Here is a 27,771-nt window from a genome sequence, read left to right on the forward strand (position 1 = left end):
TCTTCTTCACCACTCAGCCCTTTGTGGTCCCGAGCTGTTTTGCACATTGTACGCTACAAAACACTCATATGTATGATCAAAGTGCCCTTCAGATTTTATTAATTACAATTGTTAAACAAAGTTGACAGATCTTTTCATATTTTAAGTTTAAATATTGTATGCAATAATTACAAATAATGCATCTGTTTTTTTATATATATAAAAGGAGAATGAGTTTCATAAAAGTACTCAGGCAACACATTAACAATGCAGTTCTTTTGTATAAAATCTAGTTGGTAACTTTACATTTATACACAATCTGATGGATGTATAATGAAAATGAAATACACATTTTTAATATGGTTGACTGCATTTATGATAACACTGAAATCTTGAGACAAAAATGTATTTGAAAGAAACCCTGATCAATCACATCAAAACACAATGACTTCTGGCCTGAACGGACCATTGGCACCTCTTTAGTCTGAAATGAAACAAGACATTTGAGCACAACAGGGACTGAAAACAACTCCACTCGTCCAGTTCAATATATCTGTAGTGCTTAAATGTTACGTTCAACACAAACACGGCTCCCCGATTAAAAGAAATATGTGGTTAAATATGACCCAGAAAAGGCAGTCTTGACAAAATTACAAGGTTTCTGAATTGCACCAGGAAAAACATATAAAAACAAAACGCAAAGCAGTGACAGGAACGTGTTCAGCTGATGCGGGCTGTATGACCACAGAGGGAAATTCAGATAACTTTCAGTATTCTGATCTGCAATACGCTCTGAGATGTTAACACAGTTACAGGAGAAAGCAGGTAATGATATAATAAATTATAGTTTAATGATGCTTCTATACCACATCTATACAAATAATTTATCTTTTTCACAGAAACAGCCTTCGCCCTTGCACCAAATGAAAGAGACGAGGCTAATAGTTTAATAAAAGTATAATAAATAAATACAGATGTACAAAAAAAAGTTCGAAAAAATGTACAGGCACTTGTAAAAACAACCTTTTTCAGACACTTCAGCTCCTGCTAGACAAAACCTGTCTTGTGAATTTCAGGGTGAAAAGGACAACACAGTCGCTTGAGGGTTATGTACTGCAGTGGTGTCGACAGGACAAAACTCCTCCTGAGATCCTCCAGGACCATTTGGATCTGTGGAGACTAATTCATCACCCCTTGTGTGCGATCAGACAACCTGGATATAAAATGCTCAAATTAACTCACTTGGCGGTTGCGAAACCAGCATTGTGTTTAGACCAACCGGCCAATTTTAAAAGCTCATCTGAAGGCCACAATACAACGTAACATACAGCATCTCAGTAACCAAATAAGTTCCATTTACTGCATTACTTTTTTGTTGTTGTTGGTGGTCTTTCAGGAGTGGGTGCTATGAAGTGAGCTTCCCTCAGACATCCCCCTACATGTTTACATACAGCAATATGTAACAAGCCCATCTGGGTGTCCTAGGTTGAATACAGTAGAACATGAAGGTTTAGGCAGCAGGGAAAGTTTGTTTTATTTTCTCTATCAGTGGCTTAAAGGACAGGATAGGACACTAAAACAATGTAGTAACCTGAGATGACTGTCCTGATCGGGAGCATAGTTGGACAAGATGAGAAGTCAACTAGACAAGATTATTCTCGGTTAATCAGAAGACCTTTGATGCAATATTTCCAGTTATAGTAAACAGCTTCATTCTTAATTCACCAAAGTCAATAAACTCCCCTGAACAGGTTGCATAACAACATTCCCATAGGGACATAGTGTACATTTGTATACACAATATTTACAGTTAAACTGTTAATTAATTAATAGATGGCACTAGATGGGAGAAACACACGAGATGGGGCCAAACATCAGAGTACAGCTGAATTTCTATCGGGGTATACATAAAAGGTCAGTTTACTTGTCTACTCCGCATGTGAAGACTGTTGTATGACGTCCTCTGTGACTCTGGAGGAGCTTTAGAAAGTCTGGGAAAACAACCCCAATGTGTGATGTCATCAGGATCATCTTGAGAAAGAGAAACTGCATTTCAAACGGAAACTAAAAAGGTGATCACGCTTTAAAGGGTCACGTGTAGGATTTGGCAGAATCTAGCGGTGTGGTGCAGATTGCATCCACCTGAATACCCCTTCCGCTTTCCAAGACTACAGTAACGTGAGCCGCCCCGTCGTTACCACAGTAACCACGTCAGGAGCAGCGAAAGTCAAGCGTCATTGCACTCGGCAGAACGTGTTCCCAGCAGTTTCTCAAGCATGTTGGAGAACTATAGGGGCCTTCACGCAAAATGCCACCGATTTGCTTGACAATTGTCCATCTGAGACTATTTGGAAACGGCATGCAATTTCCAAAAAATATTTGGCAGGTGATTGGATGAACCATCTGTCAATCAAACTCTCTGTGTAGTTGTGTCTTCCACACACACCTCACAGTGATCGGTACATGAAATGGCTTGCCGGACACCAGTGATCTTGGGACTTCAACATCAGCGCCCATGCAAGGTAACCAAAATGCTACACACTGGCCCATTAACAGGCCGGGGAGGTCTGATTAAAGATTATAGAGTTGGACTATGAAAAGTGTCTGCAATACTAAATCACCACAGTGCCCCTTTAAGTGTGTTTGTTCATCTTGTATGGACACGTCCAATGGTCCCACTTGGAATTCTTTTTTCTGAACAGATAGAAACCATGCTTGAATCTATTTATTCAAGCATTATTTCTTCCGTAGTGAAGAAAGAGAGCCCTGTCTCAATAAAACGAGGACGAGTCTCCAGACTGGCTTAGTGACGCTGCAGATGAGTTTGTACAAACCAACACTGTTTAATATGTTGTTTTGAGTAATAAAAAAAACACTGTACTATTATTAAAAATGTGCAGATAGCTTGGGATAAAATCATTTTAAAAAACCATTAAAAGCCTAGAAGGTGTGTGTTAATGAGTTCTACAGTAAATCTGTTTGTGGTACCTGAGGAAAAAGACTATGGACATAAAAGGTGTCACAAGAAAAAGGTTTCAGACAGATTTCTATAGAATTCAATTGCATTCCGGAGAGTACCACACCTGACCTGAGCGCACAGTTTGGTGTCGACTATTTGGGCAACAATACCGGCCCCATCACTGAAATGGCTTTCTCTCATGACCTGACACGCACTTCCCCAACGCAGAGCTTTCATATGTGCAAACACACGGTACTAGAGCAAGGCATTCTGGAAACAGTAGTGCATCGTTGAGTTCCGCCCGTGGAACCTGAATGATTGATTATTTGTGATTACATCGCTTCCACATCCTCTGCATCCAAGTCTCAGTTTTTGAGGTCCTTTTGGTCAAAGATGATTTGACTGGCCAAGTAGGTGGCGACGGCACCGAAGATGACGGAGCAGGCGATATAGGCAGTGACGGACTGTGTGAAGTGAACGATCATGCCCATGAAGAGGGTGGGGAAAACCTGAGAGAGGAGGAAGGTGCTGTCTAAGATGGCGAAGTCCAAACCCACGCCACGTTTCTCATAGCCCGACTCAATCTCCTCCTGTTCGGTACCACCGGAGCTGTGAGATGAGCCATTCTGGCCGTGTGGCGGGCCGAAGAAGACTTGCCCGTAGGGAGGCACCGTTGTGTGGTTCAATCGGTCCTCCTCTTCCACAGAAGTCAAATACACAGAGTCCTGCTTGGTGGCTATCCCATTTTTATGCACACTTTGGGCTTTCCTTTTTGGCATATAGACCTGAAATGAGACAAGAGTCAATCATCATCAATCATACCGATTTCGTACACACACACACACCATCATTGTGTAAGAGGCATCACCTTGTTACTTACCTCTTTCTCCTTGTGGTACATACAGGTGAGTGTGTAGGGCAGAGTCTGCAGTGTGGCGTACGCATAGCCAGTGAGGGAAGCCATTATAGTGACCAAGACCACACTTTTGGACAGGCAGATGACCAAAGCAGAGATCGTGAAGCTCACCATACTGCTGGTGTAGACCCACCGTGAGCCAAGATGGCGAACCAAACGACTCATCACCAGGGAGAAGAAGGTTGAGGTAGCACATTGCAAGAATAGGCCCATACTGCCCATACGGACACCTGAAAGAAGAAGAAAGAAAGGCATTTGAGCCCGTTAAACTCATAGCTTCTTCCAGACATCCTCTGCAGGTGACATAGCGTTAACGATCACTGCCTTGTTACAAACCATTGTCCCATCTCGTCAGTACCAACATCTGCATTATCGCTGATCATTTCCTTTTATGGACCCATCTAGTGATAGACGCATGCATCGCCAACTTTAAACTGTGATGCATTTACAGCTATTCGGATGAGCTAAAACTTTACCATTCAGCCCATAAACACAAAGACAATCTGTCTTGGGAGACACTCATGGCACAGACAGTTTGGGTTGCCTTGAGGACAGTGAGAGACAGCATTAACCATTAATAAATCGAAGAGGACCGTACACACACACTCTCTCTCTACATTGCAAGTAGTTGTTCGCTGCATTATTAATGCTCTGAATATCAAATTAACCTTGAAGAAAACCATTATGTAAAACAGTCACGGCCACTTGAACTGAATAGAGTAAAAGATCAAATATGTTCTTTAAATAACTCAAATGAATAAACCAAATGTTTGTGTGGTTCTCCAGTGCAGCACAATCATAAAAGCATGTGGATTCTCTATTTGAACTACACTTGAAGTAGCTGCAAAAATGAAAACTTAAACAGTTTCCAGTAATGGCAACATTTAAAAAAAAACATTTTAGTCAACTATGTGATGTTGTTATCTGGAGGAAAATCCTTAGATTTTTAACGATGTTCCCAGTTAAACCACATTTATTTCACCCCTTAATTAAAGTTTTTCGGAGCGACGACATGTCTGGACTCTATCAACCTGATCTCCCAGCTTGCTCTCCGTGAGCAGTCTGGGTCAGAAGTTTAACAGCAGAGCATCTCATCACTTATATGAAAGGAGTATGCGGATCATATTACTCTTGGAAAGCCCACTTTACAAACACCACAGAAGCTAACGAGAACCGAAATTCAAGCCCTCCGAGATATGGATCCGAGCCAGAAAGCTACCGAATCTGTGCACAGGAGAACTGCTGCACGATGGGAGAATTGATGTTTCTGTAGTACAAGCTTTACAGATAACTGCTTGGTTTTGCAACCATTCCCAGTAGGAAAGATGATCACAAAAATATAATGCAACTACAGACAAAGAGGAACATCTGCAGGTTGAGGGATGTGGTTTAATAACATCCGCTGAGTTTCAGATTAAACAAACGCAGGTCAGACAGACCTCAGAATTGTCTACCGCACTTGAATGAACATGTTCTTTCTGTGCCGATTCCTTGACATTAATTATTTGCGAGTGTGACATTCCTCTTGGTCCAGCAAGCACAGGGGAGGAGAGACAGAGGGAAAGTAACAATGTAAACAAAGTGGGGAGGGAGATTGAGTTGGAAGAGGAAGAAGGAGAAAAGAATGTGGATGGAGGGATAAAAATGTCAAACGAGAGAGAAAGAGACTGTTGTGAGAGCGCCGGGTCTAAGTATGAGGATGAGTGGATGAGAAAACAGGTAGACAATAGTAGGAAAAGATTGATAACATGAAAAGGGAAGCAGAAGGTACATAGTTGATTATGGAAAAGCCGAAAGAAGGAAGAGAATTATGGTGTAAGAGGGTCAGTCTGGCTAGACAATAAACAAAAGGAGACTTAAAACACTTAACTCTGACACGACACACTATATTTATACATCTGCAACTTCTCAACATGGACGAGATGGTCTGTCTCACATCTGTTTACCTCAGTGACATTCTTCCCCTTTACTGTTCTTTCTCAAGGATTGTCTGGTAAAATATACCAAAGACAGAAGACCCCCTCTCACACCACTGACACTACACACTTGGTCTGGTCTATCTAAGAGGTTATATTTAGGTAGAACAACACAACCAAGCATCGACATAGAAATAAAATATAGCCATCCAACTGTCAACAGGATTAGTGTCAACTCTGTGATTTACAGAACAGGAAAGGATGAATGCCACTTCGTCTTGCGTCACAGTATATGTGTCCTATACCTTGATAGGAGCCAAAATGAGGGGGAGTGGGAAAGCACGAAGGCATGGAGGAACAATGTGAGTGGATCCTGGCCCGCTGGGACCGAGCAGACAGCGCAGCCAGGATGGACCCGACGGCCGTTTACATGGACAGGGGGCGGAGCTAAAGTCTTGATGACCAAAAGGTAGGAGGTATGTCTCGAGTCTCACTAGCGAAATGGAAGTTTGATTCATGCTATGCTATAAACTGACAAGATTAATGGAGACACAATCTCAGAATAGTTAGTGTGTATACCTCAATAAGCTAATCATGGATACATTTTTTTGAAGACAAATTAAATGCGCTCCCATAACAAGTGACATTATGATATTGAATAAAGACGAAATCTGACCTTCAGTGTATCTTTGCTTGGACACACTTCCTGGTAATGCACTGGGCACGCCCTCATACAGGCCTTCCCCCACAAAGTCTGTGTAGAAAAGCATAAAAGACATGACAGCTATCCAGCTGCATAGCTGAGCCACACACAGCTGCCTCATCACCCGCGGGACATGGCAGTAGCTCCTGTAGATGACCGGGGTCATGGACCAGCATGTTCTCAGCAGGCACAGCAGGGGTCCAGACTTCAGCAGCCTCAGTTTGCACTTCAGCAGGTAGCAGCATGAGCGCGGCACGCCGCACCGGCCGGCCTCTGTCTTACTGGCCCCCGACTCCAGTAAAGAGCCAGACCCCGCCAAGCCAGTGTTGGCACACAAGGGTTCCTCAGACACCTTCATGGTGATGAGCACACTGGAGATGAAGATGAGGATGAGTAGGGAGAACAGGCACTCGGCCTGGCCTCCTAGGTAAGCAGAGAGCAGGCCACGACTCCAGTCCAGTGCTGGGAGCAGATAGCCCACACAGCCCCCCAAGCTGACCATGCAGGAGAACATGGCAAAGGCTTGGTTGTAGTCCTCCTTGTCCAGATAAAGGTCCGACAACAGAGCCTCCAGTGGTGTAAAGCACACTTGTCCGCAAAAGTCGAGGAGCCCAACCCCGAAGATAAGGAAGCCCACCTGTGGCAAATGGTAGAAAACACATTCATTTCTCGTCTTGTTCGCTTTGTAGGTGGAATTCACCAAAATGATGACGATCACAAACAATGAACAGGTATCCTACCTGGAAGGTGCGGCCTCCCCAGGCAAGGCGTGCAGCCAGTATGTCGGCGTGGGGAATGATGAAAAGTGCCAGAAGGACCCCTAAAGACAGCAGCCAGATGAAAGGCCGTCGTCTGCCATAGCTGCTGTGGCATTGGTCACTGGCAGAGCCAATCAGAGGGATGAATAGGAGACCAAGTACTGGACCAATACCTGTGGACAGAGCAGGGTCAGAGAAGACACCAACAGAGTAGAATATGGAGAGGATAAACAGCAAAGTCTCTGGGCATGTGGACAAAGAAGAAAGAAATCACAGAAATCGCACATTGCATATCCACTTATACTTTCTAAAGTCAAGTGTCTTCAGCTTTAGTGGCTTAGAACGGCTTCTATGACTGGTTGACAGGTGTTTGTCATTTTTGAATCATTCCTTCTACCGGTCAAGTCAAGTCCTGCTTGCTGAGCGAACTGCATGTGCCTCTCTGGCATCGTGGTTGACTGCTAGGGAGGTTCCTACAGATGGCCTGCTGCCTGAGGGTTAACCCAACCTCAGCTCATCCTCCACACGTGGTTGGGTCCGGCTAATTAGAACACACCATGCTACATGTGGCGTTCACATACAAACACACATGGAATTTCAAAACGACCCATAAAAAAGAAAAAGAAAAAAAAAGCGACCCTGTGGAGTTTTCATTATAGATGAGCACAATGTAGTTTACAGTCGCTGGTTCTCATTAGGAGGGCCCTCTGTGCACGGGCATTTAGTAAATTCATGTCTGTAACACATGGTTGTAAAACAAAAAACAAACGAGGACATCTTCAGGAAAACATCGCTCTCCAAAACAAAAGAAGCATGAAGCAACTGAAACTCAACCACATTTAGGTTTCTGATGTCTGAAAGGAACTCCATCACCCCTGAAGAAGCAGAGGCACCCCAAGACCGGGTGGGCAAGCAGAGGAACAGACACACACAGACAAAGACACCGGCAGGCAATTAGAGTAAGACGGACAAGTCGACTGCAGCCAGACAAGCACCTCCACCACGTTTTGTTCTAATCCTCACCATCTACAGCTGTAAGACTTACAGTTTAGCACACACTTGTTTCCACACAGCTTGTCCCTACTTTCTGCAATATACTAAACATGACCATGACACATACACACACACACACACACACACAGAGACACACGCACACTTTGTTACTTAAATACAGACCCAAATATGCACCAAAATGCAAGAGTAACGTTCACCTCCATGGTTAAAAGCATGGGGTGACTAGAGAAAGGAAGTAACAACTGGAGGATGAAGCAGCCAACAAATGGCTATTAGATAAAGTAGCAAGAAGCCATCTGTGAACCTGACACTACTGCTCGGGAAATTAGCTTTAACCCTCCTAAGACACAATATCTATCTTCATTCAGACAACACTTAGGCACTCCTTGATCATACAGGGAGAGGGGAACTGGGTTGAGTGCCATTTCCAGACTGGCTTACAGCGCAGGCTGTTTGGGAGGAACTCTACAATTAACTCATTTTTCTTCATATCACGAGCAGCTGCTACAGAAACAGAGGAGTAGAAGTGTATATTGTTCTCCGTACTTGAATAGTCACTTCTGTCATCCACACGGAGCCTTTTGGTGTGGTGGGATTGTATTTATCATCTGCATAGTCACAAGGCAATATCTCAAAGAGGCCCCTTTAGTGAAGACCATGTGAAGACCATTTGGGCTGGGATAATGCAACTATTCACATTGCATGCAAGTAAACTCAGTGACAGTGTACCATACGGGTGATGCTGACACACATGCTACTACTTTGGACTTTTTCAAGAAACAAACGTGTCTGTCTTCAGGTTTTCACTCGTGAGAGTTTTGAAAAAGGTGTAAGAAAGGGAAAGGGTATTGATTGAAAAGTTCAATGCAACTAAAAGCCACAAATACACAACCAGGAAACTGAATTGCATGATAGCCAGACATAATGTAAAAGGACACAGCCTTGACACAAATTCAAAGCCTCAACAAAACTGCTATCTTAAGGATTTTATCATACATATATTTGTGGTGTCTCTGTTGCTTAAATTGTGTCTCTTTCACAGGTGCCTTTAAATTCGGGGGAAAAAGATGATACCAAAAGATGTTCCTTTGGTTCAGCAGCAGTTTGACATAACGGCAGAGTAAAATGTTGAAGTTTAGCGACTGTGAGATGACGCTGCGAAAAATGTCTGTGACCTTGCCATTAAAATCATGTCTCTAAGGCCACAAAATAAGGTGCGCATTCATGATTCAAAACACATGCCGCCTTTGTGATAAATAATATTGTTATGCAATTGAATCATTGTTTACACTCCAGCTGGATTGTCCTCATTTCAAGAGAGATTTTCAGCTGATTGTTCCCTTGCTTGCTTTTTCCGTGGCACGCACGTGCAACCCTATTTTAAGTATCAAAGGTGCAGACTTTTTACCATTTAACACTCTCATCACACACCAATGACTGCCATCACACATACGAACAAAAGACACTTGCAAATTATTCAAACATAGCCTTAAGGAATAGCTTGTTGACAATCAGGTGTGAAGCATTAATGTGCCGTCTGTCCTGCCTGCTTGTTTGGTGTATATGTGCATTTGTCTTGTTCAGTGTTGATGTATGTTATGTGCTTTAGTGTTATGTGCTCATACTTTTTTTTTTGCTCTATGTGAATTACTCTGGTCTGTTTATCGATTACTCTTAGTTGCATTATGTTATTGGACATTTTCTAATTTCAGGCTGCTTTCAAAAAATCTGCCTCTCTGGCTAACTCTGGCTCACTTACAGGGTTACTGTTGATTGGTGTGAATTGTCCCTCCAAAATAAACAAATAAAATAAACACAAGGGTTACAATGCTTGTGACAGTGAAAACTGATTTTGAGTTCAGCATTTGCCTGTCCACAACCAGTCCCAAATATTTCTGCCTGTTCTAGACTAGTCTTGCATAGCCAGACACTACATGAAATAGTGTACAAACGAAAGCTGCAATGCTGGGTAGAGCTAAGCAGAAATCAAGTATATTGGTTACTAACTTGTGTCTTAAAACTTGCATTCTCTCTACTGGCCAGCAGGGGGCGACCCCTCCAGTTGCAAAAAGAAGTCCGATAGGCTTCTATGAGAAAATGACTCTACTTCTCTTGATTTATTCCCTCAGCCCTCAGTAAACACTGTAAACATGAGTTTATGGTCTCAATCTTTAGAGTCAAATAGACCATAAAGCAGAGCATACTTTAGGGCGAGCTTACTGTGATTGACAGGTCACTGAGGCTGCCTCTAAGTCACTCCAAAAACGGTAACTTCAGTTCCAAATCAAGATGGCATCAGCCATATTCCAAAATGGCAGTCCACAAACCAATGGAGGACATCAAGATGACGACATCTACTTCTTATACACAGTCTGTAATTTATGCATCTGCACTATAAAAAGGGAAGAAATTAACATTGCTTTGTTTTTACGAAGATCATGACAACATTTTTGTGATCCAACAAATAAAAAAAGCAGACAAGATGCATTTGGTGAACTCAGATACGCTTCTTTTCTTACAATCTTCACTGACACATGTGTTGCTTATTGCAATTCATGGAATTCGGGGAACCATGGCTCTTCCTCCGGCACTTTGCTCTCCTGCTGCCTTTCAATTAGTGCCGATTGCCACCTCAACAAAACAGACCATATGTCCACTGATTTCTGCAACGTCTCCAATTATGTCTTTATGACGTGAATGGGAAAGAAGATAGGAGCCCTGAGGCACGGTCACGCCCCCAACGTCCACCACACAAACTTGCCTACCACTGGACAAGTTTACATCTTTCTCTTCTCATGGTGTTAACAGAAACTCAAAGAAAAAAGTTAAACGACTTTAATGTAACCACAGACTGATTACAATAAAATGTAATTTCTTTGCAGGCCTATGACAATAGACAAAGTATTGCAAAGTGAATAAATGGCACTTGAGGGTTATGAAATCTATCAATTAGACGAGAAAACAGTCACGCCAGTGGTCAATAAACAAGTAGATGGTGAGTGACAGAGAAGCAAAGAGGCCTGGTAACCAGATCCCACGGCCTTACCTAGCACCATGGTCATGTAGCGCTCCTCCACTCCAGCCTCCAGCAGCAGTGGGGGCACGTATGTGATCCCAGCTGCCAGGCAGATCTCCAGGCCACAGGCCAGCGAGTTTAGCAGGACGAGACGCCACTGAGACCTCCATCCGGGCATATTTACAGTGGCTGGCTTGCCTTTCCTCCCGTCTGGGATGGCCACTACTGGGGGCAGGGGCACGGTGGGGAGGCAGATGGTCTGTCCCTGGTGGGACAAGAGGGCTGTCGGGGAGGGACAGCAGCAAGGACACGTGGATGTCTCAGATGACCTGGGAGACTCATCCTCTTCTCAGCATTCTGGATCTGAAGAGCAGGGGAAGATGAAAGGAGAGCAGTGAGAAATGGAAGAAAACTTTTAGTAACTTTTGAACAGCCGTGAACAAACGGGGTAAAGCCATCCAGCGGGTCAGATAGCCTGACTCGCTGGATGTCAGCGGGTCAGGCTATCTCACGACAGCATCCAAGCAATGCAAATTGTAATTCCAATTTTTTTCTTTTTGCAAGTATTTGATATACAAAGAAATAGCGTTCTCAGAGTTCCTCACCAACAGCTTCCGGACAGCAGGAACAACAACATGCGGACAGAAGAGATCATTCACGTCTGACGTGGCGAACACACCGAACCATTTGCCAAAAAATTACGTTTCCCCTCTGCTGCATTGCTTGCAATTATTTAAATCTCAAAACACGCATGGTAGAGGTTTGAAAGTTAAGTGCAAGTCCTGATTTCCCATCTCCTTCCCTTTCCCCATAATAACTCTAGGATTAGTTTGGAGCTTTTCTTTGGCTGACCCTGTCATTATCTGTATTATTAAGCTCTGCAGTCGTCCCTCCAGATCTCTTTTTGCAGATTACTACCATTGTTCAGCTAAACGTGCACGAGAAAGTCTTTAGCACCTGAAAAGACATGCCACTAGAAAAGAGACAGGAGGTAGAGAAGAACATCTGAGACAATGTTGTGATTCTAGAAAAAGGAACTGTTACAATCAAAGTTTGAGCTGCATCCATCCACACTTGACTCTAAGCTTTGTGTATGAAGACAAACAAAACACCAACAGGAACCACAACAACCGGCGTCCTTTTTTTTCCAGTGAGAAAAGCCGATATTCCCTAAAAGGCCTCATTGTCAAGATACCATATGTTCAACACATCCCTGTTCCTGACCAGTGCTGCATTTCTGAAGAGATTATAGTCTTACATTTTTACTGATATTCATCTGAAAGAATAAGGTGTTACTTTCATAAAGACAAAGAAAACATATCAGACTGCCTGCAATCTAGGGTGCATTTAGGTATCTGTACATGGAAAAGAAAAGACCAAGATTACCACTATCGTCATCATCCACCAATGAGGCGTGCGTTCTTTTGAAGCAGAGGGAAAGAGCTGCAAACACAGAAACAACAAGGTGCTATATTTGCATTTGGTGTGACATTTTTCTGCCAATGCTGCCCATCTGTCCTCTCCGAGCAAACCATCCGAATTATACAGTATTCCCAGGATATGAATCTTGTGTGGTTTGTTTCCAGTAGTTATCAACTAGTCCTTAAATGTCTATATTTTAGCAACACTTGCACACGTCGCTGGCATCAGGCATCCCAGCAATGCCCCTCCAAGTCCTCCAGTGCCTTTCACAACGTTATCACCAAAGATGTTAACTGAATGTCATCAATGATGCCTCCAGAGTTCCTACAGCACTCGTACAATCCCAGCTCAGTCATTATTGTGTCCTTTGATACACAGGCTCTTTGAGAATCTCAAGGACAAAGCGACAGTGTTAGCCGCCTGGACCTAGCAGGGGCCTGGGTCACAGAGAGAGAGGGGACCATTTCACACCCGTCAGATCCCATTCCCACCCAGCCTGGGCACGCTGAAAGACACCCATCAGGGGACCAGCCTTTGCCCCAGCGGCCTGTCTGGCCACAACAACCCCCTACCAACATATTCGGTGTGTGTGTGTGTGTGTGTGTGTGTGTGTGTGTGTGTGTGTGTGTGTGTGTGTGTGTGTACATTCCCCCTCCCTCTCCTCTGCATTTCATCCTTATCCTTCATCAACCCCTGAGGTCAGCTTCGTCTGACCTGCATTCTAACAGCACCCCTTTTGACATATCTGCCCACGACTGGTTCTGAATCTCAGTGTGAATGCTTTCAGCCGCAGCTGACTGAGACGTTCTCACTGAAAACAGAAGGGCCCGGTGGCAAGTATAGAGAAATCTGATTTGTCTACCCAAGTGTCTGCAGCTTGTCTGGATGCCTGCCCAAAAAGCAAGTCAGATTCCAGGTTGTTTTTTTAATTAATTGAATGGTTGCCTTAGTCCTGACCTCAGTGGCGCTGGAAGAGTCAGAGTTAGGACAGGGGTGAGGGAGGAGGACGGAAGGACTGAAAGATGGTGGCAGGGATAGAACAAACAGTAGTAGTCAAACATACAAATAAAATCCACTTGTTTGTTTTTAATATGGTGCTCTTAAGCCAATTCAATGTGTGTGATTTTGCACTGACTAAGTAGACCATAATATAATGTTTTGAAATAATTAAATTGCAAGTAATATTGTTATTGCAACATTCAAACCTTTTTCTAACATTGCATATTTTACTCATATCGTGCAGCCCTGATCTCCTCGTCACCATACGTGTTTAAACAGTACAATCTGAGGGAGGCTGGTGAGGAGGGGGTGGGGGGTGGGCAGCTTTTGTCAGCTCTGCCACTGCTCTATTACTCTGCCCCATTCAAAATGGGTCCTAATGACTGAACGGTATTCTTACAATACAAAACAGCCTTTGTATACATTGTGCCAGGCAGAGTAATTTAATATAGTGAGGTATCAAGTCCTCTTCCAAGTCTTTTATTAACGCAGTGTTCATATAGATAGTAGGATATAGAAAGGGTGCGCGTGTGTGTGTGTGTGTCTGAGGAGTTGGGTGAACAAGGATGGGGGGTCTCAGCGGGGGTTTGGAAAAGAAGAGGGGAAGGAATTGCTCTGAGATGACATCAGAGCCGCAAGCACATCGAGGCTGTGGCTGCAGAAACTGCAGTTGGAGGCTCTGGTTGAGAGTTTGGCTCGAGCTGAATGGCTGCAGCACTGTGGCCGTCCTCCCTTCCGAGTTCCTGCACACTAATGTGCACCGTGTTCGGCCCCTCTCAGCACCTCAAATGTTGCGTCCTTCGGACAACATCTGCTCGTTTAAATGCCTATATTTAATTTCACATTTTGACCTGGTTTGGACAGGTCTTCTGACTCTTTAACCTTAAATTATTCACATCTGTCCTGCCGGTCAGGGGAATGTTCTGATGACCTTGCGGTCGCAAACCTCTGCCACCATTTTTCCCGAAAACATTGTCTCCCCCAGATAATCACAACTGGTTAATAACGCAGAGCTTGTTTAACTTACTTCAATGAAAGAAGTTTAGTGTTTGATTTTTGTTCTGCCTCTGCTCACTTGAAAGGCAGCCTTGACAGTGCTGACCCTACCCCCTAGCCTGTAATCTTAAGACCACATCCGTCACTGTGACCCCTGACTCTGCCTTTCACCACAAATCATGTGACCAAAGTAACCAGCAGAAGGATATGGGGTCAGATCAGTCTCAATAATTGCAAATGCACACAGAAGGATTTACAAATTAATTAGACTCACAAATGCAGGCAGAACGATCAACAAATACCTTTCCAATGCACACATAAATAAATTAAGATTGATATAAATGTAAAAGAAAAACCACAAATACATTTCTGCATTTCTATGTGGATTATTCTATTTGTTTGTGCATTTGTATGTATTTATTTGTCAATCGCACTGCATTTGTTTGTGGATTGCTTCACATGTGTGTGGATTTATGAGACTCCCCTGCCGTGGCTAGACTTGCAAATGCGTTTTTTTTTTTTTAAACAGACCTATCTGTAGCCAATCAGATGGCAGGAGAGTCTCATAAATCCACACACACATGTGAAGCAATCCACAAACAAATGCAGTGCAATTGACAAAAAAATAAACAGACACGTTCTGCGTGCATTTGTGAGTAATTTATTTGTAAATTGTTCTGTGCGCATTTGTAAATCTTTGTGTTTGCATTTGCAAGTCTCTCTGTGCGCATTTGCAATTATTAAGACTGATCTGACCCCATAGAAGGACGGCTGTCTGCTGATAATATTCTCCTCCTGCACTGTGCTGCCTAGTAGTTAAATGAAAAGTCAACCTGCCGCCAATTATTTCTGAAGTGGTGCTTCTGGGAGACGATACGATGAAAGGATATACATCTTATGATGGAGCAGGAAACACAACCATGTCTTACTTCTCGAGGGTATAGTGACAGTCTTTGCAGAGCCAAAATGTCAAGTGCTCTTTCTATATCTGCACCTAATTAGGCCAATGACTCAAAATAAGTCCCATTTAGTTTCAAGCACGACAAAGATGACAAGAAACTAATAGTCCACGGGTCCTGAGAGAGCAATGCTATATCAGTGTCTTCACAAAGAATATTTTTGTAAGAGGATGTCATTTATCTGTAAAAATATATCAAAGCAATCATTCAAATTCAGTAATTCATTCACAACACAGGAATTTCCCAAAACAGGATAGCATCTCGACACCAATGGACTCCAACAGTGGCGAACGTCAGCGCTTATCTGAAGGACACTGCAGCGGATCCACACGGAAGGACTTAACACACACGCCAATTACACACTTATCAGGTGAACATGTGAGGAATGCAGTCTAGGATGGGCTGTGTGTGTGTGTGTGTGTGTGTGTGTGTGTGTGTGTGTGGCCTCTTGTGAGTCAATGTGGCTGATAACACGCCTCCCCCGCGGGCCGTGGCTCTCCAGTCACCGAGAAACCTATTGTGTCAAGGTGAAAGGAAGATTAAGTGTAAACCGCTAATAAGTTTTCTTTCAACCACGATCAGGTGCGTTTACATTTAGTTAATGGAGCAGTCACAACCCTAATTAGGTTTAATCAACAAGCAGTTAATTGCTGAAAGATGGTATTTGTAATCAACACTATGTTGTGACACGCAGGAATGAAGTGTACTGAAGATGCAGCAAAAATGTTTCAGAATCAAACTAACTTAGGTTACTGTCAGCAGCTGTGTATTAATTAAAGTAAAATCATTACTATAACCATGTTATAACACGTCATGTAACATGCATCTGGTTGTTGAATCAGTCTGTTGGAAATGATTTTTCAATCAATAATAAGAAAGTCAGTTCTTTTTAGGTAAAAACATGTCTTAAATTAGACTATAAGAAAAGAGGCTCAAACTGGCTTTCACAACACAGGAGGTACAGCTTCATTACAAGCGTCTTTGCCATCACAAAGACATCTATTAATTCAGTTTATTCTCATTTGTACATTTACTATTTGCACATCTGGTCTTTTGCACATTGAGGGAAGACAATGTGAGAAAAGCCAAACAACACGATGAGCCCCAAAGGGGTAGAGTTATTTGGCAAAAGGATACTCACCAGCCAAAGAAGTGAAGCTCTAAAAAGGTCCATCCACAGTCCCGCCTTGCTGAAAATTTAGTATTTTATCTATTTTAAAAGGCTGCTCATACTTTTTATCCAATCAACACGCTCCACTCGCAGAGCATATCTGCACTGACTCTTTTGACCACCTGCTTCAACTCTACGCTCCAAGAGTCTGACTCTTTTTTTTAACCCTACTTCTTTTTGTGTCCCCTGCTCCCTCCTCTCTCATTTAGCCCACCTCTTTTGCATCCCTCCCATTATTCTCGCTCCCTCACTCCCTCACTCCCTCCCTTCTGTGCCTCAGCCTGGAAGGTGGGAACCGGGAAAATCGCAAAGCACTGGAGGAATCCGATCACTTTCTGTCTGTCAGTCAGTATTGGTCTCAAAAAAGGTGTTACGACATTCAGACCAAAGCTAAAACCTTGACCTGGGATATAGTACCGAGACACACGTTGTGTGGTAGGAGCACAACAGAATGAATTGATATCTTCCAACAACACTACAATGGCACCACTCCCACATCCCTTCTTTCTCACTATCTATAAAAATTCCCTAACGGTTCTGTATTGTACCCCCTGACCCAGTATCATGTTCAGGCCAGGGGAAGCCCTCCCACCCTCTCTCATTACCTCCCCTCCTTCAGCCCAGTCTGAATTAAGCTCACACTACTGCATGACCGCTTGTCCATGGACCGCTTTGACCCTTTTCCTGGTTCACCAGCTCAGCCAGCAATACGCCTATTTGAGTACACACACACACACACACACACACACACACACGCACACGCCTGGAGGCCAAGACCAACCCTCTATAGAAAAGCTTTTAATTAGATAACAGTAGAAAAAAGAAAAGTGGAGCGAAGGGAGCTCTAAAATGGGAAGGGTGGTTAGTGGTGGGGGGTGTGTTGAGTAATGTCATTAGACTACGGCTAGCTTAAAGGAATCCCCATTTCTGGAGCCCAGAGGCCGATCAATATGAAGACAGAGTGCAGAGAATGGCTGCTGGCAGCGCTTCCCTCTCTGCAACAGGAGCGGCTTGTCTGGAATTAAGAGAATTCACTTACCGAATATGTCGCCCTGACAAATCCTCTGTTTGGATAAATCTGGACAAGCTCACACTATTCTGATTTTGCCCCGCCTTTAAAACAGTTGGCAAATTAATATTATCTTGATGGTGTGCAATTTCCCGCCCGAAGAACAAACATGCATATCTCCAACAAACTCCCTCCTGTAGCCTAATAATTAACTTCCATACAGTTGTTCCAGGACAACTGTATGGAAGTTAGAATAATTAAGTATACAGTGAACAAAAAGAACAAACAAACACTTTCCATACCAGACGCTTACTTTTCCCAAACGCCTGACGGCTCTTTCTACAAATGTCTCTGTTGCCACATGAAATGATACTGCACCAAAACCTCACACAACTTCAACTTTCCGTGCTGCAAAGTTTCTATTGTCAACACGGTGCATGTGCTTGACGACACATGAGCACTCTGGGCAGGCAGAGATGGTTTTAATTCCATGGTAGCCTTTTTTTCCACAGACCTGGCTTCCCCAGTGCTGGCCAAACCCGATGTGGCCATAATAAGCTACAACACACTGCTCTCTGCTTTGATGAACCAGGGAACCCAAAACGGTGAGTCAGAAATAGAATCCAAAGGCCACTACTCTTGACATGGCAACAGGGACCCTAAATGTCAACCACATTATAGACAGCACGAAGGATGGGATGGGAACGATCAATCACTCATTGTCTGCTTCCATAGCAAATTAACCTTTAAGTAAATACGTGACGCTGATGCTTAAACACATTAAACACAGAGCTTCCATACATACCCAATAGTTTTTAACATGTAGCGCCTTCAGGATTAGCGCTACAATGAGAGAACCAGACGGTTAACATTCTCCAGGAGTTATCTGTACTAGGACATAAGATAGTCCAAGACTCTTCTACACGGTCCCTTAAGGATGAAGAATCCCATCAGAGGTTTTCTTACCCAGGGCCATCTGTTGCACGCTGTCACATAACTGTCACATAACTGTCACAGCATGCCTTGTAACATAAATAATGAAAATTAAATTAGGAAATGTTGAATCCATCCATAAGGCTGAGCCACGAGGCCCACATGATGTTAGATCCCCTTTAGTTAGCAAAAGACTGCTTTACACGTGTTTGCCTCATAAGAGAAGAAGATGAACTCAAAGCAACAAAGTTAACTCGAGTTCGGATGGGTTTTCCAACATACCAAATTTCTGGACCAACACATTTTGAAAGTCCTTCATGAAGATTTGACATTGTTGAGAAATGCAGGGTTTTCCCCTGAGAATGCAGTTTCCATTGTGATATGGCTGCACCACTATCTAAGATCCTCACATGCTTGGTTAATATTGGATTAAAGAAAAGAAGAAAATGTCCACAACAGAGGTGCCAAAAACATCTGCTCCGTTAAATAGTTACTGAAACAATTCCCCCTCGAATTTACTATATTCACCAAATGGTAATGCATGCAACATTATATTGATCATGCAAATGTTCTTTTACCAGAATAAATATAATATTCCTCTTTTACTGCTCTTGTGATCTTATGTTTTACACAGAACCAAGATGAAGAACCACCAGATTTGAATCAAATAAAGGCATACAGATAAATGGGAACACACCATTTACACCACTTTTCTTAGCGAGTTGTGTAATGATCATTTTATATATTGAAAAGGAGCCTCACTGCAGGACCTGTTTTCTTGTGAGAAGAAGTGACCTTACAAGAACAAGCATGGGCTGTGAACACTTGGAGTTCAGACAGAGATGCCTGGAAACGTCCATCTTAGACAGCACCTTCCTCCTCTCTCAGGTTTTCCCCACCCTCGTCATGGGCATGATCGTTCACTTCGCACAGTCCGTCACTGCCTATATCGCCTGCTCCGTCATCTTCGGTGCCGTCGCCACCTACTTGGCCAGTCAAATCATCTTTGACCAAAAGGACCTCAAAAACTGAGACTTGGATGCAGAGGATGTTTCCCATTAACTCCTAAACTCAAAGCAGACCTGCCTTACACTTAATCTATCTATTCTTTCAGGGACGAAGCACACTTATCAACGTCACTGTAAATGTGCCAGTGTTAGGAAAATGGCTAATTTGTCATAATGTTACATTATGCAATGCCAACCTAAGAAAAACACATCCGTGAGGTTAGCAGATGGATAATCTTTAAGAGAAAAAAGCAGCAATACCATGTTCTTAAAAAGACATAACCTTATTTATAATAATAATAATAAAAAAATCTATTTGTATTGCACTTTATATATAGCAATCTCAAAGTGCTACAGAGCAGAAAGTTAAAACAAGAACATTTTAAGATAAATTTAAAATAAATTTAAAAGCAGAGCCTATAGAGGATATTTTAGCAGTAAGCTTTCTTAAAAAGGTGAGTTTTCAGGTCACGTTTAAAAGCCTCTGTTAGGTCCAGGAGGATGAGTAGAGATGGGTAAGACTGTACACCTCTTGCATATTGTGCTCACTAGATCAAAAATACATGTGTCCTATTGGATGACTAGTGTAATTGAGATGAAGTGTCAGAGTTTGTTGTGTAGCCTTATGTTGTAGCGTCAGACGGACTAGATTTATTTATGTATATAAATATTTATCCATTTATTTATAATGGCCAATCTCAAAGAAAAACTGTACGATTTTTTTCATATAGTCTGCCATGATAGGCTTAAGTATCCGTAGTACACGGTATAAACTGCAATGTGACCATTGAATACACACATTGCAATTTATATGCAGAAACAATAGATTACTTAACCCATAAGGCCACGTAACCAGGTCTGATATACACTGCGAGGTTAGTTCTGGGAGGCCTTATAGGAAAATGTGCCACCTTCTATGTGGATGTCCAATGAGTGTGGATGGTAAATGTAGTTGAGTTTTCACAAGACATAATAACCCCGGCAAAGCACAGGGGGACGCAAAGGCCTTTACAGTGTTGCAGTTCCTCAAACTAAAGACAAGTCAGCAAACTTAAAATATTTGGGAAGAAAATAGTAGTATTGAGGTACCGGGTGACTTATAGGACGTTGAGGGGCTGAGAGAAATTTCAGATCGAGGAAATGGAGCCAGGGAGGCCCTTCCAGCTGTTTTCAAGAAATTAGAAACACCAAGGTCATGAACCCTCCAGCTGCATGGATACAGTTAACACAGCAGTGAATCAAGGACTGACAGAGATAAGGACAGATGGACATCAACAGGTCCATCTCCTTTTTTTCCAGCTGTTGTCAAAGCAGTAATGGCCCAAAGGCACAATGATTAACGCAAGATGATTCAGTCAAATGCTACACAAACCAGATGGTAGAGAAGGAAGAGAAGGGCAAAGTCCACTCTTCCTCTCCAACCAGTAGCATAGACTGGAAGGCATGATGCCACGCACTTAGACACACGCTGAGCCTTGTGCCCACACAACATTTAAATACATTTTTAGTAAACATCCTGCCCACAGTCATGTAGTGCTCTGCAGTGGCATTGTAATTTAATGCGGCCTTTCCTTCAAAAACATTTTTAAAAAAAGAAGAGCAGCATTAAAGACACCAATACACAATAGGAAAGCCTTTTACAACGTTACAATCTTTGTGTGCCCCACACATAAATGCAGAAGGCTACCCTGGGCGTTTTAGGGGAAATAAGAAATGTCAATCATCAACTCTACAAGACGATAAGCCTGAAAACAAAAGAAACATGTAATCTAAGACAAATATTTGCTTTCCTTCTCTCAATCACAGCCTCTTGGACAGGACACTCGATATCAAAGGGACAGCGTTTACTGTCAACTAGGGTGGAAAAGCAATTCCATTAGATATGGCTGCATGCATCTGTGTGTGTGTGTGTGTGTGTGTGTGTGTGTGTGTGTGCGTGTGTGTGTGTGTGAGACTGTACACACGTGTGCATGAGCAGCATGCACCTTTTTACACTCACGAGAGCTGTGGGGACCGTCATGGCCGATCCCCTAAGCCTGATGTACAAAACATTTCTGACAAAACATTGCACTGGCAGAAGCAGGCATCAAAGCGCTCGCACACATACAGACTCAAATCATAAGCTTGATCCCTTCACAAGGCACAGAGCATCTCAAATATCAAAGGTCTCCCTCAAACACTCAATAGCATCCCTTTCAGCATGCAACATGAAAGAGAACACTGTGGTGTCTTATAATATGCCGTTTCCCCATTCACAGCCAACAAACTTCAAAGAGTGCCAATTCAAGTTGGAAATCGTTCTCCGTTCCCTTAGCTTGGTGTTTTCTGAAAGTTTTCAGAACGAACTTACCAGGAGGTGGCAGGCTCATTCATAATTTGGTGCACTGAACGCCTTACCAGATTTGCCCTCTCTAGATCCGCCACATTACACACTCTCTAGGGCTTCTCCGACTTCAGTCGAGGAGAGTGTGAATATGTATTGCAAACATCTGGCCAAGTCCTTATTGCCATGGGAAAATGTCTCAGGACAAGCCTGTGTTATCCCCCCCCCCCGGGGCTCGTCTCATCCGGACTTCAACTGTGGTTTAGCAGCCATGTCAAACTCCCATGTAGTGCTTCTCATTGGTGGGGAATTACGGACAAGAAATAGGCTTGTTTTGCTCTCTGTTCCCCCACCTTTCGTGAGAGCCGGACCGGAGGCCGCTTTGCCTTCAATGCCGCGCAGGCCCCTCCACACAAAGTCACTCAATTGAATTAGGTTAGCAGAGGAGCTGTGAGCGAAACAACGCAGAGAGAGAGACTGTTGGCTCTGTTGTTTTCCAACCACATACAGTTTGGTCAGCTGTTTAGGGGTGTTATGTTGGTCGCTGCTCAGCTAAGATATGCTCTTATCATGAGGCTTTTTTGACAATTAATGAATGTATGGAATAGAGAGAGGAAAGAGAGACAGGGGCAGGGAGACAGAAAGGGCTGCAGTTCCTGGCGAGTCCCTAGATCAGTCAGAGGCTCTTTGGAGCAAAGAAAACAGACTGCGAATGCACTCCAGCGGTCAAATTTGCGTAAATAAAAGGGAGACAAAAATTTGTTCCAGAGTCTGTCTGGAAATACCTCCAGACTTCTAAACCATAATGACGGAGCTTTGGTTACCGATGGTGACAGGACAGTTGCAGCGATCCGTGTAATGGCGCACTATGATGGAGCGCACAAAAGAACACAGTGTCCTTTCCGTCATTTATTCTCGTGTTGCACAGACAACAGTTATAAACAGTTACTTTTGTCGGTCATACCCAAAGTGATTCCGTTTTTAGAAACTGCTGCGCCTTTGGCATATTTCACCCATTGTGTTACAGCGCAGTCACGTTTTAATGACAAAAATACACAACAACAAATTAGGGCTAAAGAGAATAGCAGTTGGCCAAGCGAGCCACTAGAGAACTGAACCGGCGCCAACGCACCCACACACTTTGGCACGGAGCGACTCAAGCTATCTACTCTTTAAATCAGACCAGATATTAAAATGACAGATCACCTAAACTTGAATATGGCTTCATTCACCCTCTCTCTCTCAATTAAAGTTAGCCACGTTCCCAAAAGTTGTCCCAAAGGGACTCAGACCCTGACGGAGGTTTGGCCATGAACACACCACACGGTCGGAGGACCTTCATGATGCAGCGAGATGGATGTTAACACGTTATATTTAAATGATATCCAAAAACAAATGCTGGTGAACTCGAGGTGGAACAAACAGCTTCACTGAAGTTCCAGAATTATATTCTGTATTATTGTGATAACACAAAAAGAAAAACTGGCGGGTAAAATTCGCAGCAACAACTGTGAGAAAGACGCTTTACGTTGAAAAAAACAATAGAAACATGGAAATATAACAATGTCAGAGGTGACATTCCTGGGTGGTAGGGTGGCTGTCGTCTCTTCTTTTAGCTTCGGCCCATTAGGGCAGCCTCGAAGCAGTCTCCCTCGAACCTAGCCGACTGCAAAGCAGCACGATTACAGGGAAACTGAGAACAATTCCTCTGCTTCCCGTCAATGAGCGATCCAGGAACCAGGCAGGCTGCTTAATATTCAGCCCGTTCTCCTGCTGTTATCGAGTTATGGCGGTCGAAAGATGCAATATTTAGAGCAGGTGTTTTGTTGATTTTGATTGATAGTTGTTGTCCTTTAGGGGGAGACTAATTTAATCCCCCCCCCCCACCACCATCAACTCTTTTACCATTACATTTCTCCTCCCGTTTCAACAAATGAGCTCACTGTTGTTACAACGATTAGCGCTTGAGGGACACATTCAGGGCCCAAGTGGTTTGAGTGTTTGCCTCAAGATAACAACCAAATACAACATGGAGATCAGAAAAATGCACTCAATCTGAGGTTACAGAGAAAACAGATTCAGCATGGCTTCTGTCAATATGAAGTTTAAACACAAAACCTCAAATCAATTGGTCTGAATTTAGTGCAAACGTGGTTTTGTTTAGGCTCATTTCCTGCAGACAGAAAATCAAAAAGGTTATAAAACCCATAACATTGAGGCACAGCAACCACTAGGATAAACCATTGAAGCACCGCAATTTGATTAATCTGACTAAACTAGGACACGGAAGTTAAAACCTGAAAGCAATGTACATAAACCGTCTCGTCACGGGAGCCACGAAGCAGGCCTTTCCCACTGAAGTGAGTGTCTCCTGCACTTCTGACGTGAGAGACAACCATTGTACAGATATTGCATACCTGTGATTGTTCATGGCTGCACATGAAACCGGAGCAACGGCAGCACACAAAGCTTTGAAGAGGACACAGAGCGGGAGAAAAAAATAAGAAAAAAATACAACGCTTTCAGCAAAAGCTCTTCAGGCCCTCCACATTAGGACGAGGTAAGGAAAGAAAAAGAAAAGAAAAACAATAAATCACACCCACCACAATAATCCACCACCTGTCTTCAAATAAAAACATGTGCAAGCGCTGATTGTAATTCATTGAGAGTCCAGGTACGTATTGGGAAGCACAGAGAGCCCGCCGAGCTGGACGTAAACAGCCAACGACTGATTAAAACTGCAAAGCCCTCAGTCAGCCTAAGTAGCTTGGTGTCCTCGCGGCGGGTGATTATCCTGCGCTTGGCTTGGGGGTATATTAGACTGTCAGAAAGCAGTCAGAGAACGGCCAGCTGGTCAAGCCACAGCATCTTGGGTTAAGGGAGCCTCTCTGTAACTGTGACGCATACGAGCGGCGCAAACTCCTCAAAAGAATGTGGCTGCTTTGAGATCATCCTCTCGGATCTCAGTGACTTATAGTCACTGATCGTTAGCAGTCGTGTTTTTGGGATTGTTTTCCGTCTACCCAGGGGTGTTTGTAGGATTCAAAGAAAGGGGGGGCTAAGCCCCAAGGGGTGCTTAACATTTGTGAATGTGTGCAGCAAAAAATGTTTGGGCCCCCGTATTTCCATTGTTTCCGAAAGTTCATAGATTGGTTCAATCAGAAAGAGTGTGATTTTGCTCTGTAGTTTTGCTTCATTCAGTATATGAGAACACAAGAGACAGACTATATTGATATTTTATGCTCACTTGGACACCATCACTGAGATTAAGAACTAGTTCAGTGTCAAATATACCATTCAATGGGAAAATATAATAATATATATTAATGCAAAGAATAGAGAGATATCGATAGTTATTTATTGTAATTTAAATTCACTCGTTCACATTATCGAGACAGTTTCTAACTTCCCTTTTATTTGCCTCAGGTAAACCTGAATGTAAGCAGGTAACACTCGTTAACAACTACCAACAGCCACATGCTGTAACTACCTGGACTTACAGGTCACTCCGTGCATCATTTATTTTGAGGTAAATTCCTGTCTGTCGTTGACGAGAGACGTTACTTGGCAGAGTGGGAGAGTCAGCGCAGCAGCATCCCCAAGGTCCTAGTGCCCGGGGGTTACATCGTAAAGTATGATGATGGGCTATTGGATTGTAATTTGAAGGGGGAGAAAACATACAAATCTGAACGCACGCACATATGTAGCTTGTTAGAGTTATAAATAACGTGTCCATGTCGGAAAAAATAATTTCATTTAATGACATAACAAACTAAAAAAACAAAAACAATTTTTTTTTAAAGCCAATAATGCCAAATTATTTGGGGGGGCTGAAGAACATTTTGGGGGGGCTAAAGCCACCCTAACATAGGCCCAACGACGCCCCTGCGTCTACCCCCCAGTGATAGACATAAAAGCAGGAAACACTATTACATTTTGACTCAGTTTAAAAAGGGGGAAAGAAAGCTGAAGAAAGTCGGAGTCTAAATAGAGTCGAGAGAAGAAGAAAATAAGAGGAGAAGAGCTTCAGGGGCCAACGGGGCTAAAGAGAAGAGTCTATTTTCTAGGGTAGAATGAATAACACACTTCAGTGGTTCGTGGAGGGGGGAAAGAGGTCTTTGTGTAACGGCAGAGTCACGGTCATGGTGACAATACAAGTCCCCCTGTCATGGGTTAGAGCTGTTTAACCTTTTGATCCTCTTCCCCCTAATGTGGGGCTGTAGTACAACCACATTCTCACACACACTAAAAAAACAAAAAAAAAACACATGGAAACTTTTAGCTCTTAACTGCAGCTTGCTGGAGAAGGAACAAGTTAAGGCTACTTGTAAATGCATTTTAAATTCCTGAGATTGTATTCTGTCAATAAAGACATTTAAATTAGAAAGGCTGTAAAGAGAGACACAAAAGTAAGCAAATAAATATGTCAACGTGTGTCCACAACAGGGCGAACACACCGTGGAGACTTTCCTTTGATTTCAGACTAGATTGTAACATGTGGGACTCTTCTGCCACCAAACAGCCGGTAAGGAGCACATTTCTGGTTTTTCTGGAGAGAAGAGCGAGTGAGTGAAAGTTTCTGACAAGAGTCGGAAAACTGTGCTATGGATTCATTCATCATCAACAACTCAGTGCATGCATGTCCTAGTGGGAGTTGAACATTCAAACCAAGAGATTAGAAAATGTGAAGGCTTAAGAATTTTTTTTTAAACTTTTCTTAAATTCAGTACAATACAAATAATGCCACATATGTTGTGTTCGCTGCTGCGTATATCTGCGCTCATCTGGCTCTCAGACTACTGCAACAACACTTCACTGCCACAATGTTTTTGTATGGAAAACAACACGATTTTAAACTGCCAGTTAGAAGACTTTGGGGTCAACTCCCCCCTAACGCACACCCATGTGTCACAACAGCACGTTAGACGTGCAGGCTTTCGCGTGGACGGAGACGGTCCGTGATCCTGTAAAGTTATTGCCACCATGGCACTTGGCACTACGTCGGTGTGTGCGCGTGCGTGTGTGTGTGTGCGTGTGTGTGCATGGAGCCTGGCAGTAGAGCTGCAGTCAGCTACGCACAGTGGAAAAACTTCCAGAAAGCCCCACGCCGCCGCCGCCGCTTGGACCCTGGCTCACCAGTCTACACCTCTTCAGCCCCGCTGGCTCGGACCAAATCAACACCACCACACGCGTCCATTTTCAGCTCGACTAAATCACGGTTTCTGGCGTCGCGTGACTTCAGCACGCCGGCGTTTGGGTGGAAATTTAGGACCCCGTTGTGCGCGGGGTTTTAGACGCGGTCAACGGCAGCCACATACAATGAATAAGTTTCAACCCACGCAGCGAGCGTTCAGGTCCAACGCGCCGCGTCAGATGCGCGTCTGGTAAACACCGCGAGACAGGCGCGGTATCGGTCAACACTATCACTTCATTGAAGGACCCTCTTAAATGCAACTTCACCTCAAGTTAAGCGCAGCTCCGGGAGATCCGTTCGGCAACTTGCTCGCTCTCGACGCTGTTGCTCAACTTGCAGAGAGCCAGATACCCAGCTGTGACAAGCAGCCATCAAGCTAGCGGCAACTACACTACAACTTCCGGTCAGCATTTTCCAAAATAAATGGACCGAAAGTGCTCGCAACTGGCCCTTTTTTGCTAAATGACACCCTAATAACTCCGTATGATACAAAAACA

At 43.4% G+C, this 27,771-nt stretch overlaps 1 protein-coding gene across 1 annotated transcript; it reads right to left on the reverse strand.

Annotated features, from left to right (window-relative positions):
• Positions 1–805: 805 nt before the first annotated feature.
• Positions 806–27,655, reverse strand: slc45a3 (solute carrier family 45 member 3). Its single transcript, XM_034535326.1, has 6 exons — positions 27,541–27,655; positions 11,292–11,624; positions 7,214–7,404; positions 6,447–7,110; positions 3,819–4,084; positions 806–3,723 (listed from the first exon to the last, which is right to left on the reverse strand). Exons 2-6 carry the CDS (start codon positions 11,437–11,439, stop codon positions 3,304–3,306), a joined length of 1,689 nt encoding a protein of 562 aa, XP_034391217.1. The 5' UTR covers positions 11,440–11,624; positions 27,541–27,655; the 3' UTR covers positions 806–3,303.
• Between the last annotated feature and the right edge of the window lie 116 nt (positions 27,656–27,771).

Source organism: Cyclopterus lumpus, chromosome 6, assembly GCF_009769545.1.
Source record: "Cyclopterus lumpus isolate fCycLum1 chromosome 6, fCycLum1.pri, whole genome shotgun sequence".
Lineage (NCBI taxonomy): Eukaryota > Metazoa > Chordata > Actinopteri > Perciformes > Cyclopteridae > Cyclopterus > Cyclopterus lumpus.